Genomic DNA, 15,558 nt, shown 5'->3' with positions numbered 1-15,558 from the left:
TCCTTCCGTCAATTTTCTTTTATTATTTCATTTTTTCAATTTTTACTGCTTACTCCATTACTACAGTTAGGTCAGCAACCATTAATTTCGACTTTTATGGCGGCTTTCTAAAATCCCCAAATTTCCCTCCATTTTCAAAATCCCTAAAAATATCAACATCAACTCCCTCCTTTTTACACTTTTCCCGCTCAATTTTCACTCAAACATCTACTTTTCGATCTCTTACTTTCATTCTTCCCTCCTTATTTTCAAAACCCTAGATTGTTTTCATCAATTTTCTCTCTCTGGTTTATGGAGGAAGAAACCCAGGAAATCAACATCAAAACTCAAACCCTAGATTTTTCTCAATTTGAGGGTATTTCACTTAAGGAAGAAAACCCAGTTTCGAAAACCATGGAAATTGGGATCCCACCTTCGGATTTCCCTATTTCTGATAAATTTCTTGGTGGGTCTTCGAACATTGAAGGGCTTCAATCGGAGAAAATTCCCAGAAAAGAAGAATTTCCAGTTTCTGAAACCATGGAAATCGAAAACCCTTGTTCGGATTCACCTGAATCTGATCCAACCCTAGGTGGGCCTGCAAAAATCGAGGTAAATGGTGAAAAGATTGATGGTGTTCAGAGTAGTAAAACCCTAACAGAGTTTAGCTCAGAAGGGGATAAAGAATTGGAAGATGGCATGTTCTTCGAAATCCCAGATGTTAAAGAATGGGGTGATAAATTGGAAGATGCCCAGATTTCTGAAGCCCTAGATAAGTCTATTAAAGAAGGGGGTAAAGATATGGACGATGCCGAGTTCAGCAAAGTCCTTGGTGAATTGCAAGATAATGAGGTTTTAGAGAATTTAGATCAAATGATAGATTTTGGTGATAATGGTGAAGAAGAAAATTCACCAGATAGGAAGGGTGTGGGATCCTATCCTCTTTTTGGGTCATATCATCAAAATTCTAGACCAAATGGTCCTTGGACTGAATTTGGCTCACCGAATCAGTGTATGTGTACTCGCTGTATCGAGGACGAGGATGATGAAGAGCCGTATTCGAGCAATCATGCTATGATAGGGCCGATGTGTAGACCGTATTACGGTTCTAATGCGAGGCATATGGGTATGATGCATAGAGATCATCACCATAGGAGGCATTGCAGGAGGAGGAATCATCGTTTCTGTGCAAGGCATAGAGAAGCTGAGATGTATGGTTATCGCTACCCGTATTGCAATGTGAGAAGAGGTAGTGAAAGGTTGCGGCTTATGGAGTATTCTGAACCCGAGCCGTGTGATGTGGTATGATCTGCTTCTAATAATGTCTTTGTTGATTTGTTTATGAATTACTGAGGTTGCAGTATATTTTGGTGATAAGATTGAAAAGAAGATGAGCTTGAGAAACGATGAATTTGAAGTTGAGAAAATTTGCTTAAATTTGAGTTTGAGAGATGATAAACTGATCATGCCTTTGTTGCTTTGTTTTTGTTGCAGGGGGCGGGTCTGGCTAACCTTGGAAATACATGTTTTTTGAATGCAATTATGCAGTGTTTCACTCATACTGTTTCTCTTGTTCAAGGGCTTCTATCACTCAAACACGCGCCATCAAGTCATGGTGAGGCTTATTTTGGTTGTCATTGAAGTGTTGATGGTGTCATTATTCTCTTTTGTTTGAACTTGAAGGAATAATTAGAAGTCTGGCTTGGTGTTCCTATTGATTTTGTTACTGGTGTTTATTGTCCAAACTCTTTGGTGTTTGGAATGTAATTGCAGGTGCAGATGAGTTTTGTGTACTATGTGCTGTGCGTGACCAGGTTGAGTTTTCACTGGGGTATTCAGGGCGGGTGATATCTCCGACATACCTTGTGGATAATTTGAGCAGTATCCTTCGATGTAGTACTTGATTTGTATTTGTTGTACTTTTTGTCCTTTTTTTTTGTGTGCTTTGATGCTTTTGTGAGTTGATTAAGGGGGCGCTTGGAATGGGTTAATACATTAAGGGGGTAATAAAAGTCAAACTAGGTAATTTATAGTTGATTAGAGGTATTAGTGTAGGGAGAAGGTGTTTATGAATGAATTAAGGTTGTAGTGACATAAGGAAAAGAGAGGGGTGGAGGAATCATTACTCTCCAAATGAGGGTAATAGGTTATTCACCCTCCCCCTAGTGTAACCTATTACCCCCAAAATAAGGGTAATAGTTCCCTTTATTCACCTGTCACAACATCATCACTATATAAATCTTCATATAATCACATCATCACTAGCTCTCCCTCCCCCATGTTTACTTTAATTTTGCTTGGTTTGACTTTTATTCCCTTAATTTAATACTCCCAATCCAAGCGCCCCCTAAATTATTTAATGAGATACTTTTGAAGAGAGTTATGCCTTAGGCAAACAGCAATTTTCTTTTTTGGGGAGCGGGGGTAGTTTGAAGGAAAAAGATTAACAGTTATATTCTCACTGTGCTGTAAGAATGTGTAGCCACAATGGTACATCTTAAATTATAAAACCATGTTCAGTATTTTGTTCTCTTTGACCTCAACATCGTAGAAATTTCCTCGTTTTTCCAGAGATACCAACAAGAAGATGCTCATGAATTTTTACAGTGCTTATTGGATAAGCTTGACAGTAATTGGTCAAAGTATGAGGAAAGTGCTATTAATTTATCAGCACCTGGCTCTTCTCCATCATCATCATCAATATTTGATGATACATTAGTGAGGCAGATATTTGGTGGTCGTCTTGTTAGCCAGGTAGATATTGAATTTAACCCCCATGGGTATTTGTAGCCATTTAACTTCCTGTTTGTGTGACTGAACTACATATTTTTGTCTTATTTTAGATTCGATGTTGCAATTGTGGTCACAATTCTGATACTTATGAGCCCCTAATTGACCTGAGCTTGGAGATTGAGGACGTTGATAGCCTGGAAAGTGCTTTGAATTCCTTTACAAAGGTAGAGAGTATTGAAGACACAGAAAAGTTTACATGTGATGGTTGCAAGGAACAGGTGAAAGTAGAGAAGCAGCTAATTTTGGATCAGGCTCCTTCTGTTGCTGCTCTCCATTTGAAGAGGTTTAAGAGTGATGGTGTCATGATTGAAAAAATTGATAAGAAGGTCGCCTTCCCACTGGAGTTAGACTTGGGCCCCTACACCAAAGGCTCAAATAGTGAGAATGTATGTTTCTATGGATCTTTTGCGTTCAATTTTCAATTAACTGCATAATCATCTTTTTTTTAGCACTTCATTTATAGAAACAATTGTTTGAGCAAAGTTTTATTTAAACTCCGTGTAGAATTCAGACAATAGTTGTGAAAATTGTAGTGATCATACATATGGCCCTACCATTTTGTCATGCTTCACACAGAGAGCTCCCCCTCCCGCAGTCATGAGTTTTGGAAAACTAAAACTATCAAGTTTCTAGAATCCAAACCTGCTGGTTTTGTGGAGTGATAACTCTAGACTTAATTGGTGTGCCAAGAATTCTAAGGGGGCGTTTGGTTCAAACAATGGTATGGGTTTGGAATGAGGAATGAAACCTGGGTGGTATGGGGTTGGAACTTGATACTTGATTTCATGTGTTTGGTTTTTATGTAGGAATGATAGTTATTTTTTTAATTTTAAACCTAAAGGTATGGGTATGAGCCATACCCACCTCCTCCCTTGGGTTTCAAAAACCCATACCTTGGGGGTTTGAGGTATGGGTTTGAAAAATGAAATTTCTAAAAACAAACACAAGGTCTGGGTTTTGGTCATTCTAAACCCATACCTTATACCTATTATGCTTGAATCAAACACCCCCTAAGTTTATTGAACTAGCATCTTCATGGCATGAATCCCCTTGCCATATCAATAAGTCGATTATCACGTAAAATTGTTTGATTGAAATTTTTATTATTTTTATGTTTTTGAAATAATTCTATAAAGATTTAAGGTATAAAGGTCATTGCTTTTGTGCAGTGAATTGTGCAGGAAGAAAAGGAGAAATTGCTAATGCTTTGTGTTTCTGACTAGTATGAGTACTTAAATTTTGGTCCTGGAAGGCTGGAACTGGATGACTACTTGCATATACTTCATTTCTTATTGAGATTTTTTTGTTTAATTTGATCTGCCCAATCGGCATCTCCAAACTCACCCTAAAAGGCTTCTCTGCTTAGCTGTTCATTTAGCTATCTAATCTGGTATTAATTGTATTTTTTGCATTCTATGTAGGAAGATTTGAAATACGAACTATTTGCAGTTGTTGTGCATGTTGGCTTTTCATCCACTTCAGGGCACTATTTCTGCTTCATACGTACTGATTCAGAGAAATGGTATCGATTTGACGATTCAAAGGTATTTTTGATATGAGCACACCATGTGATTTTGGTTTCTGATTGTTCTGCTTTTGAGAAATTATACAGATTATTGGTCATTGATACTGAATTTATAATCCTTAGGTCACTATGGTTTCTGAAGAAATTGTGCTTTGTCAAGATGCATACATTCTCTTTTATGCGAGAAAAGGCACTCCATGGTTTGGTAGCTTGATTGATAAATGGAAAGTTGAGTGTCATCAGAAGATCTCCAGCACTTCTCCAAAGTCTGTTTTGGATGACATGAACCTTCCATCTACTTCATATTCTGTTGGGAGTGGTCTTCATGGTGTTGAAGTTGGTGGAAATAGGGATACTATTGGAGACACTTCTACAGTGCCTACAACTTCTACTAGTGAGCAGCTTGGACAGGATAAGCTTGAAACTAAAGCTGGTGCTGCGATAACACCTCATGGTTGTGAATCTTGTGAAGCTGATGGAAAGAGGGATGTTACTGGGGATGCTTCAGTCACACCTGCAACTGAGTTAATGCAAGATGAGGTCAACGCGAATGCTATTGATGCCCAGGATTCTGTAGTACCAAATCAAATTTCTGCTTCCTCTTGGAGCATGCCAAATAATATTGAGGTTAAGGATGATAAATTTGAACTTGATGTCCTGTCCTTGATGGACGAAGATGATGTGACTGAAGACAAGACACCCTCTAAGAAAGTTGGAAAAATTGAACAGACTAATGGTGGAACATGTACCTCTTCACATTTAGAGAACATGTCTGGTGTTAAGCCAAATGATGATATCAGCATCAAACCTTCTACTCCTGCAAGAGCTCCAAGCCCGGATATATACTCTGATGAGGAGCCTCCAGGTAAATTTCATTTGACTGATGAGTAGCCTTAACCTCTTTTAACATTCCTGAATCCTGATAGTAGTAAAATTAACTGTACATGCATTAAATGGAAACTTGCAGAAGAGGCCTTTCGTATCCCACTCGATCATCTCAAAGTAGAAGACAAGTCGTCATCAGCTAAGAAGTTGATCAATAAAGAGAAACAGGATATGAAAAGGAAGGAGGCGATTAAATGTGTAAGGTCAATGCCCTCAGGTAGGCGCCAGTTGTTTTTGGCTGCTATAAATGGCCCGCGAACTGATAGTTCATTGTTCAAGAGAAAAAAAAGACTACAATCTCCCAAGAAAAGGGTAAAAGTCAGTCCAAAACGTGTCTTGCGGCCTGTTACAGTTTAGCACAATTTAAGGTTCTCAAGTGGTTAAAGTATCTTGGTCATTTTGCTCAACTGACGAAATTCCACTTTTCGTGGGCTAGCCTTTCTGATTGTCGATATTTTGTGGAGATCTGGGTTTATTTACACCTAGGTGTCTCAACGGATTTTTCTGTATATGGCGCTACCCTTATATGGCATCTTTTAGTTTGAAGTATTTTTTTCTGTCTGCGGTCTTGTGTTTTGAAGTGTATTTTTGCTGTCTGCAATCTTAATTTTTTGTGTATATTTGCTGCCTACAACGTACCATTTTGGTCTTTTAGGTGTGAAAGAGATGATACAAATTGAAGACGATGAGAACATAAGATATTGTTTCACAAATAATCACAATCAAATGGAAAATCATATACTGTATTTCATATTACAACTTTCATGCATTTTATCAGGCTTAAATTTTTTTATGTTGTACAGCTTGTTTCCGAAATTAAAATTTATTATGGTCGGAAGCGCATGTAGCTTGTTTCCGAACTTAGATGAGCTTATAGTGGAACCTGGCTACTTGCATATCCTTAGGGCATGTACTAATAACCACCCCCTTCGCCACCAACAGCTCCATAGCCACCAGCATGGGCTCCACCAGCAGCATAACCACCTCCACTACCAGTTCCGCCACCTCCACCACCACCATATTGTCCTCCTTTACCGCTAGAGCCTTCTCCGTATCCACCACCAGCTCCACCACCACGACCATATCCACCACCTCCACCACCGACATAAGTCTCACCGCCACCACCTCCACTTCCTGCACCACCTCCACCAGCGTACCCCCCTGCCCTACCAGAAGCAAACCCACCTCCTTGGCCCCCGCCTTCACCGCCCCCATATCCTCCAGCATGCTCCCCTCCAGAAGCACTAGCACCACCGCCACCGCTACCACTACCACCGCCTCCCCCATAGGCAGCACCACCTGATGCTGCAGCGCCACCATGGCCTCCACCATCACCGCCACCATAACCACCAGCATGCTCTCCTCCAGAAGCACTAGCACCACCACCACCGCTACCACTACCACCGCCTCCGCCATAGGCAGCACCACCTGATGCTGCAGCGCCACCATGGCCTCCACCATCACCGCCACCATAACCACCAGCATGCTCCACTCCGGCACCGTATGCTGCACCTCCACCACTACCACCTCCTCCGCCACCACCATAAACACCACCACCACTAGAAGCACCACCTCCTTCACCACCACCGCCTCCATATCCACTTGCATGGGAACCACCTCCACCATAAACCGTCCCACCACCAGCCCCACTTCCGCTACCTCCACCACCAGCATATCCGCCTACTTCAACACCGCCACCAACATGTCCACCAAGCTCATAATTGAGCAGAGTTCTAGTGGCAGAGCAAATGCATAAGCCTAACACCAAGAATAAAACAGAATAAGAGATTTTATGGGAAACCATTTTGAGAATGTGATGGTCTTAAGTAATGCTGAAGAAGATGTATTTATAGGGATGAAATTACAATTAAAATCACAAATGGCGCGCAACTTCCACTGCAACAGTGGTTGAAGCAGCTAGCACATGACAAAAGCCTTAAGGATTTGTAATTGTTCGTTCGTTCCCACCTTCCACTACAACTAAAGCAGAAGCCCCAACTCTCAAGTTTAATATTGTATGTAATTCATCATCATCATCAAGATCAGATTACTAGTAGTTTCACTGGTGTGCTCCGCTACTGTCTCCCATATTTGAATAAAATTCTTTTTATAAATCTGTATAGTTTTATTATATAGTTTTTCACTTGTATAAGTTGTATATTATAGCACTTTCTTGATAATTATGGGCATTAAGCACTGATATTAGTTAGTTCTTTCCACATCACTTATATTAATCAGAAGAAATCTAATCCTGACCAGATATTTAGTGTTTGTAGTGTCTTGTTTCCTTATAATCCCATTGAATAATCTAGTTAATCACACACCTTTATCCAATTATTCACACTGACATACAACATAAAGCATAATTATGCTTATATAAATGTTAGGATTTTTTTAAAGACAACTTGGCTAATTATGTACTTACCAAATGAAAAGGCAACTTATCATAGATACAAATTAGGATAATTCAGTATATCAAATTATCAATATTGCATCTACTTGCACTAGAACAACATGTTTAATTTTAGATTATTTTTCTTATTCCACTTATTTAACGAGAAGCGAATTTGAGCACTACTAAATTTGGAGTATGCATACTTAAGGGGTATTCTGATGTTGATCTAACTCATGTTATTGAGATGCTGTAAAACTTGATAGTTGCTACTCAATCAATCAGCTAGACAATAACTTTATTCTTCTGATTTTTATGACTGGCAGAAAAATTGCTGATTGTTTAGTAATTTTAGTTACATACATGTTTAATATATGATTTATATCTCATGAAGAAATGGGTTTTGAGATTTTAAAAACTCAATTTACTTAGTTTTCTCGCTTTATCTTGTTAGCTATAAGCCAAAGGAAGATGGTGCAAATCAAGAATGTGTGATGACTGATGTTTTGTGAACTGTAGCATATACAATGGAGAATGGACTATACATAGTAGGAGACATAAATTGTGAATCAGTGATGCCTGTGCATGCAAGAGTGCTTAATGAATCAACTCCATCAATGGAAAAAGATTTTCTTAAGTGGGTTAATTCATGCCTATACATATAGTGAAACTTGGACCTCAAACAGAAGACTCAATTTATGATCGGGTGCATAGAGTATACTAATCACACCGAGGCACTCAAAATGAAAATGTCACAATTGATGATATTTTAAATTTGCCCGTAAAATTCCTTAGTTTTTTTTTTTCTTCTTTTTTTTTTTTTTCATGTGTATATGTGCTTCCTTATTTCGGAGTAGAGGGAATTACTAGTTAAAAATGACATTAATGTAAACAAGGTGTTTGTAATTCTTAAGTATGGTCCCGTCATGTAAATATTAAGACTATAATCATATTGGCTTCTACCAGCATGTAGCCACAAAGAATGTATTGATTTTCTCGATTGTAATATTCAGAGTACATTGGAATTGAATTGCATTCACTATTTTCATAAAACAATACTCTCAAAAAAAAAAATGCAGGGAGTAAATCTTAAGAAGTTTTAATACTCTCAAGTCATCTAACATACGAAAAATAAAAAAATGTAAAATTTAAACTTTTACTTGGTATTTAAAATATTGTATGCGTATTATTTTACTTTCATTTTTAAAAGGATAAATTGCCAAAAATGGAGTACAATATTTGGCTGGTTCTTTTTAATAATACAATATTTGGATTATACCTGAATATTACAACCTTTAAGTGGCGTTAATTATATAAGTGAAAACCAAGTGAATAAATCATACCTTGACTATATATAATTGTTAACTATAATTCATCACCCACAATTTATAATTCATCATCCACAATTCATTTTAACAATAAAATTGAACTTCAGAACTTGGCAGAAATCATGCATCAATGATATTAACTCAATCATAAAATGAAACTTAATCAATTGTATTGAAATTCGTATAAGGTTACATGTTACATATAGAAATCTGGCAATGTCCTTCAGGCTCTTACAGTAATTGCCTAATAAATCCGTATTCTTAAACAAAATACTTCGTTCCACATAAATAATAATACTTGATTATACTTATTCTTGATGAATTAAAATTCTTAATATTGTATTGTATGCTAATACAATATATGCAGTAAAGGTCTCAAGGATACCCACTATGGGCACCGCCTTCACCACCTCCAGCACCACCACCGTATCCACCTGCATGAGCACCACCAGCATAGGCACCACCTCCTCCTGAGCCGCCTCCGCCACCTGCACTATATGCATGCCCTCCTCCTGCGGCAGCACCACCTGCTCCTCCTCCACTACCATATCCACCACCTGCGGCTTCACTACCACCACCATAAGCACCACCACCACCACCGCTTCCACCACCACCACCATATGCACCAGCACCACCTCCAGCATAAGCTCCTCCATGGCCACCACCTTCACCTCCTCCATACCCTCCGGCATGCTCTCCTCCTTCAGTTGAAGCACCACCTCCACCAGAACCTCCTCCGGCACCACCAGCATATGCACCGCTACCACCAGAAGCATAAGCTCCACCATGGCCGCCACCTTGACCTCCACCATAGCCTCCAGCATGTTCTCCTCCTGCACCATAAGCACCACCTCCACCACTTCCACCACCAGCACCACCACCATAAGCACTCCCACCACTTGCAATAGCTCCACCATGGCCTCCGCCTTCTCCACCTCCATATGCACCCGCATGCCCTCCTCCTGCACTATATGCTCCACCACCACCACTACCACCACCGCCTCCACCAGCATGAGCTCCAGCTCCAGCACCACCATATGCTACACCACCTCCACCACCATACCCACCAGCATGCTCACCACCCGAACCATAGACAACTCCACCTCCAGAACCACTACCACCACCACCACCACCGGCATATCCTCCTACATGATCATAAGTGAGGAGAGCCCGAGTGGCCGAGGATAACCCTAAACCTAGTAATAAGAAAAAAGCAACATAAGAGATTTTTTGTGAAGCCATTACAATGTATTGTAATGTAATGTGTTTTTGTTATTTGAATCCAAAAACCTTATGATATCCCAATGATACAAAACATGAGGTATATATAGGAATTGGATGGGGAGGTGAGGAAGCGTGTAACTTGCACTTGCACTAGCTAGGACGACTTAAGAGTGGTTGAAGCACATGGATGACAAAAGTCCATAATCCCACTAACTCTTTCCTTTTAGCTTGCTTCTACTTTATGAAGATATTAGGATGCATGTAATTAGCAATTTTTGTGTACTTTTGCTGTCTCCAACAACATTGACTTTATATTAGGATGTAATTGATGCATCTTATCATCATATCATGAGATTATATGTTAATTTCTCATTTTAGAAACTCCATATAGCATCATTTTACTCTACTATTGCTACTACTAGCTATAGCGCGCAAATAAGAAGTACAAATTAAAGAATAATGCATATATAATAACTGTTACGCGATATCTACAGAGGGTGGTGCATATAACTGTTACGCCAATCGAATGCTTGGAAAAGATGTTATAGAGGTGGTAAAATAGTACAATACGTGCAGTAATATGTACATGGTACACCGGCACCGTTGCTGTTAAGATCATTGTAAAAGACCCACCAAATCTTTGGTTAGGTTAAAAAACAAACCCTTATTAGTTATTACAAGTTTTCTTATACCACCGTCTCAATTAATTTAAATTATGATATGCTATTGAACTGAAGCAGGAAGTTCTCTCTCAATATTGTTCAATTTGTTCTATATAGTAATTATTGGAATAAGAAAGACGGATATACTTATTATAATTGTATATATTTGATATATATGTATTCACCAAGATCATCGTTGTCTCATTGATTTCTTTATTTAATTAAGAAATCGTGATCATCAAACTTATTATACGATCTGACCTTTTAGTGATTTCGTAAAATCAAGCCTACCACGGACATTTATGACAACATAAAATGATCATATGTGGTTTCAAACGGAATTATAAAACCCCGAGATGTATCCCTTAAGGTCTCAAGGCTTTTCGCCACCAGGCCCCGAAACCTCAAAATTTCCTCAAAAAGCGTGGATTATAGCCTTCAATTTTGTAAATTTTTAACCTTTTTTCGCCCAGAAATAAAAATTGCCGAGATGTTTACCGTGGACCCAAATATCCTCCGGGAGTCAAATGGGTCAATGAAACAGTCCAATATGCCCTTAAAATTAAAAGTCATTTTATCCGTTCACACTCGTAGTGAATTCGTAAACTCAAGCCTACCACGGATGTTTATGACAACATATAATGATCATATCTGATTTCAAATGGCATTATATGACACTGAGATGTATCCCCTAGGGTCTCAACACCTTTTGCCACCGGGCCCTGAAACCTCAAAATTTCCTCAACAAGCGTGGATTATTGCCTTCGATTTTGTAATTTTTTGACCATTTTTCGCCCGTAAATAAAAATTGCCGAGATGTTTATCATGGTCCCTAATACTCTCCGGGAGTGAAATTGGGTCAGTGGAACCGTCCAATATGCCCTTAAACGGCCATTTTACCTGTTCACAACTTGTAGTTATTTCGTAAACTCAAGTCTACCACGGACGTTTATGACAACATATATTGATCATATGGGGTTTCAAACGGCATTACATGACTCGTAGATGTGTCCCTTAGATTTTCAAGGCCTTTTGCCACCGTGCCCCGAAACCTCAAAATTTCCTCAAAAAGCGTGGATTATAACCTTCAATTTTGTAATTTTTTGAATTTTTTTGCCCAGAAATAAAAATTGCCGAGATGTTTACCGTGGACCCTAATATCCTCCGGGAGTCCAATTGGGTCAGTGGAACCATCCAATATGCATTTAAATGGTCATTTTAGCCGTTCACAACTTGTAATGATTTCGTAAACTCAAGCCTACCACGAACGTTTATGACAACATTTAATGTTCATATATGGTTTTAAACGGTATTATATGACACCGAGATGTATCGCTTAGAGTTTCAAGGCTTTTTAGCGCCGTGCTCTGAAACCTCAAAATTTCCTCAAAAAGCGTGCATTATAGCCTTCAATTTTGTAATGTTTTGATTTTTTTTTCGCCTAGAAATAAAAATAGCCTAAATGTTCACTGTGGACCCTCATATCCTCCGGGAGTCAAATTGGGTCAGTGGAATCGTCAAATTGCCCTTAAACGGTCATTTTACCCGTTCACAACTTGCAGTGTTTTCATAAACTCAAGCCTACCACGGACGTTTATGACAACATATGATGATCATATATGATTTCAAACGACATTAAATTACCCCGAGATGTACCCTTAGGGGTCTCAAGGTTTTTCGCCACCTGGCCCGAAACCTCAAAATTTCATCGAAAAACGTGGATTATAGCCTTTAATTTTGTAATTTTTTGACTTTTTCGCCCGGAAATAAAAATTGCCGAGATATTTACCATAGTCCCTAACTTCATCCGGGAGTCCAATTGGGTTGGTGGAACCATCCAATATGCCCTTAAACGGTCAATTTACCCGTTCACAACTTGTAATGATTTCGTAAACTCAAACCGACCACGGACGTTTATAACAACATATAATGTTCATCTATGGTTCCAAACGGCATTATATAGTGCCCCGAGATGTATCCCTTAGCGTTTCAAGGCTTTTCGCCACCATGCCCCGAAACCTTAAATTTTCCTTAAAAAGCATGGATTAAAGTCTCTAATTTTGTAATAATTTTACCTTTTTTCGCCCAGAAATAAAAATTGCCAAGATGTTTACCGTTGACCCTAATATCCTCCGGGAGTCAAATTAGGTCAGTAGAACCGTCCAATATGCCCTTAAACGGTCATTTTACCCGTTCACAACTTGTAGTGATTTCGTACACTCAAGCCTACCACAGACGTTTATGACAACATATAATGATCTTATATGGTTTCAAACAACATTATATGACCTCGAGATGTGTCCCTTAGAATTTCAAAACTTTTGGCCACCGTACCCCGAAACCTCAAAGTTCCTCAAAAAGCGTGGATTATAACTTTCAATTTTGTAATTTTTTGAATATTTTCGCCCAGAAATAAAAATTGCCGAGATTTTTTACTATGGCCCCTTTTATCCTCCTGGAGTCAAATTGGGTTAGTGAAAACGTCCAATATGCCCTTAAACAGTCATTTTACCCGTTCATAACTTGCGTTGTTTTCTTAAACTCAAGCCTACCATGGACGTTTATGACAACATATGATAATCATATATGGTTTTAGACGACATTATATGACCCCGAGATGTACCCTTAGGGGTCTCAAGGCTTTTCCCCACAAGGCCCCGAAACCTCAAAATTTCATCGAAAAGCATGGATTATAGACTTTAATTTTGTAACTTTTTAAAATTTTTTTGCCCGGAATTAAAAATTGCCGAGATGTTTATCATGGTCCCTAATACCATCCGGAAGTCCAATTGGGTCGGTGTAACAATCCAATATTCCCTTAAACGGTCATTATACCTGTTCACAACTTGTAATGATTTCATAAACTCAACCTATCACGGACGTTTATCACAACATATAATGTTCATATATGGTTTCAAACAGCATTATATGACACTGAGATGTATCCCCTAGGGTCTTAACACTTTTTTCCACCGGGCCTGAAACCTCCAAATTTCCTCAATAAGCGTAGATTAAAGCCTTCGATTTTGTAATTTTTTGACCATTTTTCACCCGTAAATAAAAATTGCCGAAATGTTTATCATGGTCTCTTATACTCTCTGGGAGTCAAATTGGGTTAGTGGAACCGACCAATATGGCCTTAAACAACCATTTACCCGTTCACAACTTGTAGTGATTTCGTAAATTCAAGTCTACCACGGACGTTTATGACAACATACATTGATCATATAGGGTCTCAAACGGCATTATCTGACTCGCAGATGTGTCCCTTAGAGTTTCAAGGCCTTTTGCCACCGTGCCCCGAAACCTCAAAATTTCCTCAAAAAGCGTGGATTATAGCCTTCAATTTTGTAGTTTTTTGAATTTTTTTCGTCTAGAAATAAAAATTGCCGAGATGTTTACCGTGAAACCTAATACCTTCCGGGAGTCTAATTGGGTCGATGGAACCATCCAATATGCCCTGAAACGGTCATTTTAGCCGTTTACAACTTGTAATGATTTCGTAAACTCAAGCCTACCACGGACGTTTATGACAACATATAATGTTCATATATGGTTTCAAACGTACGACATTATAAGATCCTGAGATGTATCCCTTAGAGTTTCAAGGCTTTTCACCGCCGTGCCCCGAAACCTCAAAATTTCCTCTAAAAGCGTGGATTATAGCCTTCAATTTTGTAATTTTTTTTACCTTTTTTTGCCTATAAAGAAAAATTGCCGAGATGTTTACCGTGGAACCTAATATCCTCCGGGAGTCAAATTGGGTCAATGGAACCATCCTATATGCCCTTAAACGGCCATTTTACCCGTTCACAACTTGTGGTGATTTTGTTAACTCAAGCCTACCACAGACGTTGATGACAACATATAATGATCATATAGGGTTTCAAACGGAATTATAAGGCCCCAAGATGTGTCCCTTATAGTTTCAAGGCTTTTCACCACCGTGCCCTGAAACCTCAAAATTTACTCAAAAAGCGTGGATTATAGCCTTCTATTTTGTAATTTTTTGACCTATTTTTGCTCAGAAATAAAAATTGCCGAGATATTTACTATGGACCCGAATATCCCTCGAGAGTCAAATTGGTTCAGTGGAACCGTCCAATATGCATGCCCTTAAACGACCATTTTACCTGTTCACAAATCATAATGATCTTGTAAACCCAAGCCTACCACGGATTTTTATGACAACATATAATCATCATCGGGTTTCAAACGGCATTATATGACCCCAAGATGTGTCCCTTAGTGTTTCAAGGCTTTTCGCCACCGTGACCTGAAACCTCAAAATTTCCTCAAAAAGCGTGGATTATAGCCTTCAATTTTGTAATTTTTAGACCTTTTTTCGCCCAGAAATAAAAATTGCCGAGATGATTACTGTGGACCCTAATATCCTCCGGGAGTCAAATTGAGTCAGTGGAACCATCCAATATGCCCTTAATCGGTCATTTTACCCGTTCACAAATTGTAGTGTTTTCGTAATCTCAAGCCTACCATGGACATTTATGAGAACATATAATGATCATATATGGTTTCAAATAGCATTTTATGATCCCAAGATGTATCCCTTAGGGTCTCAATGCTTTTCGTCACAAGCCCCTAAACCTCAAAATTTTCTAAAAAAGCGCGGATTATAGCCTTCAATTTTGTAATTTTTTGACCTTTTTTTCGCCCAGTAATTAAAATTGTCGAGATGTTTACCGTGGACCCTAATATCCTCCGGGAGTCCAATTGGGTCGGTGGAACCATCCAATATGTCCTGAAACGGTC

The 15,558-nt window shown here is 38.9% G+C and overlaps 2 protein-coding genes across 2 annotated transcripts; one reads left to right on the top strand and one right to left on the bottom strand.

Moving 5' to 3' along the window:
- Positions 1–42: 42 nt before the first annotated feature.
- LOC145597712 (uncharacterized) lies at positions 43–5,741 on the top strand. Its single transcript, XM_081653950.1, has 8 exons — positions 43–1,281; positions 1,474–1,594; positions 1,753–1,860; positions 2,531–2,733; positions 2,823–3,158; positions 4,194–4,316; positions 4,421–5,162; positions 5,265–5,741. The coding sequence occupies exons 1-8, from the start codon at positions 292–294 to the stop codon at positions 5,537–5,539; spliced, it is 2,898 nt and encodes a 965-aa protein (XP_081510076.1). The 5' UTR covers positions 43–291; the 3' UTR covers positions 5,540–5,741.
- A 354-nt stretch (positions 5,742–6,095) lies between these two features.
- Positions 6,096–6,986, bottom strand: LOC145599147 (uncharacterized). The gene has a single exon (XM_081655557.1). The coding sequence runs from the start codon at positions 6,984–6,986 to the stop codon at positions 6,096–6,098; it is 891 nt and encodes a 296-aa protein (XP_081511683.1).
- Positions 6,987–15,558: the final 8,572 nt, after the last annotated feature.

Source organism: Chenopodium album, chromosome 20 (assembly GCF_948465745.1).
Source record: "Chenopodium album chromosome 20, dcCheAlbu1.1, whole genome shotgun sequence".
Taxonomy (NCBI): domain Eukaryota; kingdom Viridiplantae; phylum Streptophyta; class Magnoliopsida; order Caryophyllales; family Amaranthaceae; genus Chenopodium; species Chenopodium album.
Note: the sequence above shows the minus strand (reverse complement) of the source record. Positions and strands in the feature narration are given on the sequence as shown.

Excerpts from the sequence above, each read along its gene's own strand:
- LOC145599147 (XM_081655557.1), bottom strand. The coding sequence starts at position 6,986 with ATGGTTTCCCATAAAATCTCTTATTCTGTTTTATTCTTGGTGTTAGGC.
- LOC145597712 (XM_081653950.1), top strand. The coding sequence starts at position 292 with ATGGAGGAAGAAACCCAGGAAATCAACATCAAAACTCAAACCCTAGAT. Across the intron at positions 1,595-1,752 it reads ACACGCGCCATCAAGTCATG|GTGCAGATGAGTTTTGTGTA; the intron begins GTGAGGCTTATT and ends ATGTAATTGCAG. Across the intron at positions 1,861-2,530 it reads CCTTGTGGATAATTTGAGCA|AAATTTCCTCGTTTTTCCAG; the intron begins GTATCCTTCGAT and ends TCAACATCGTAG.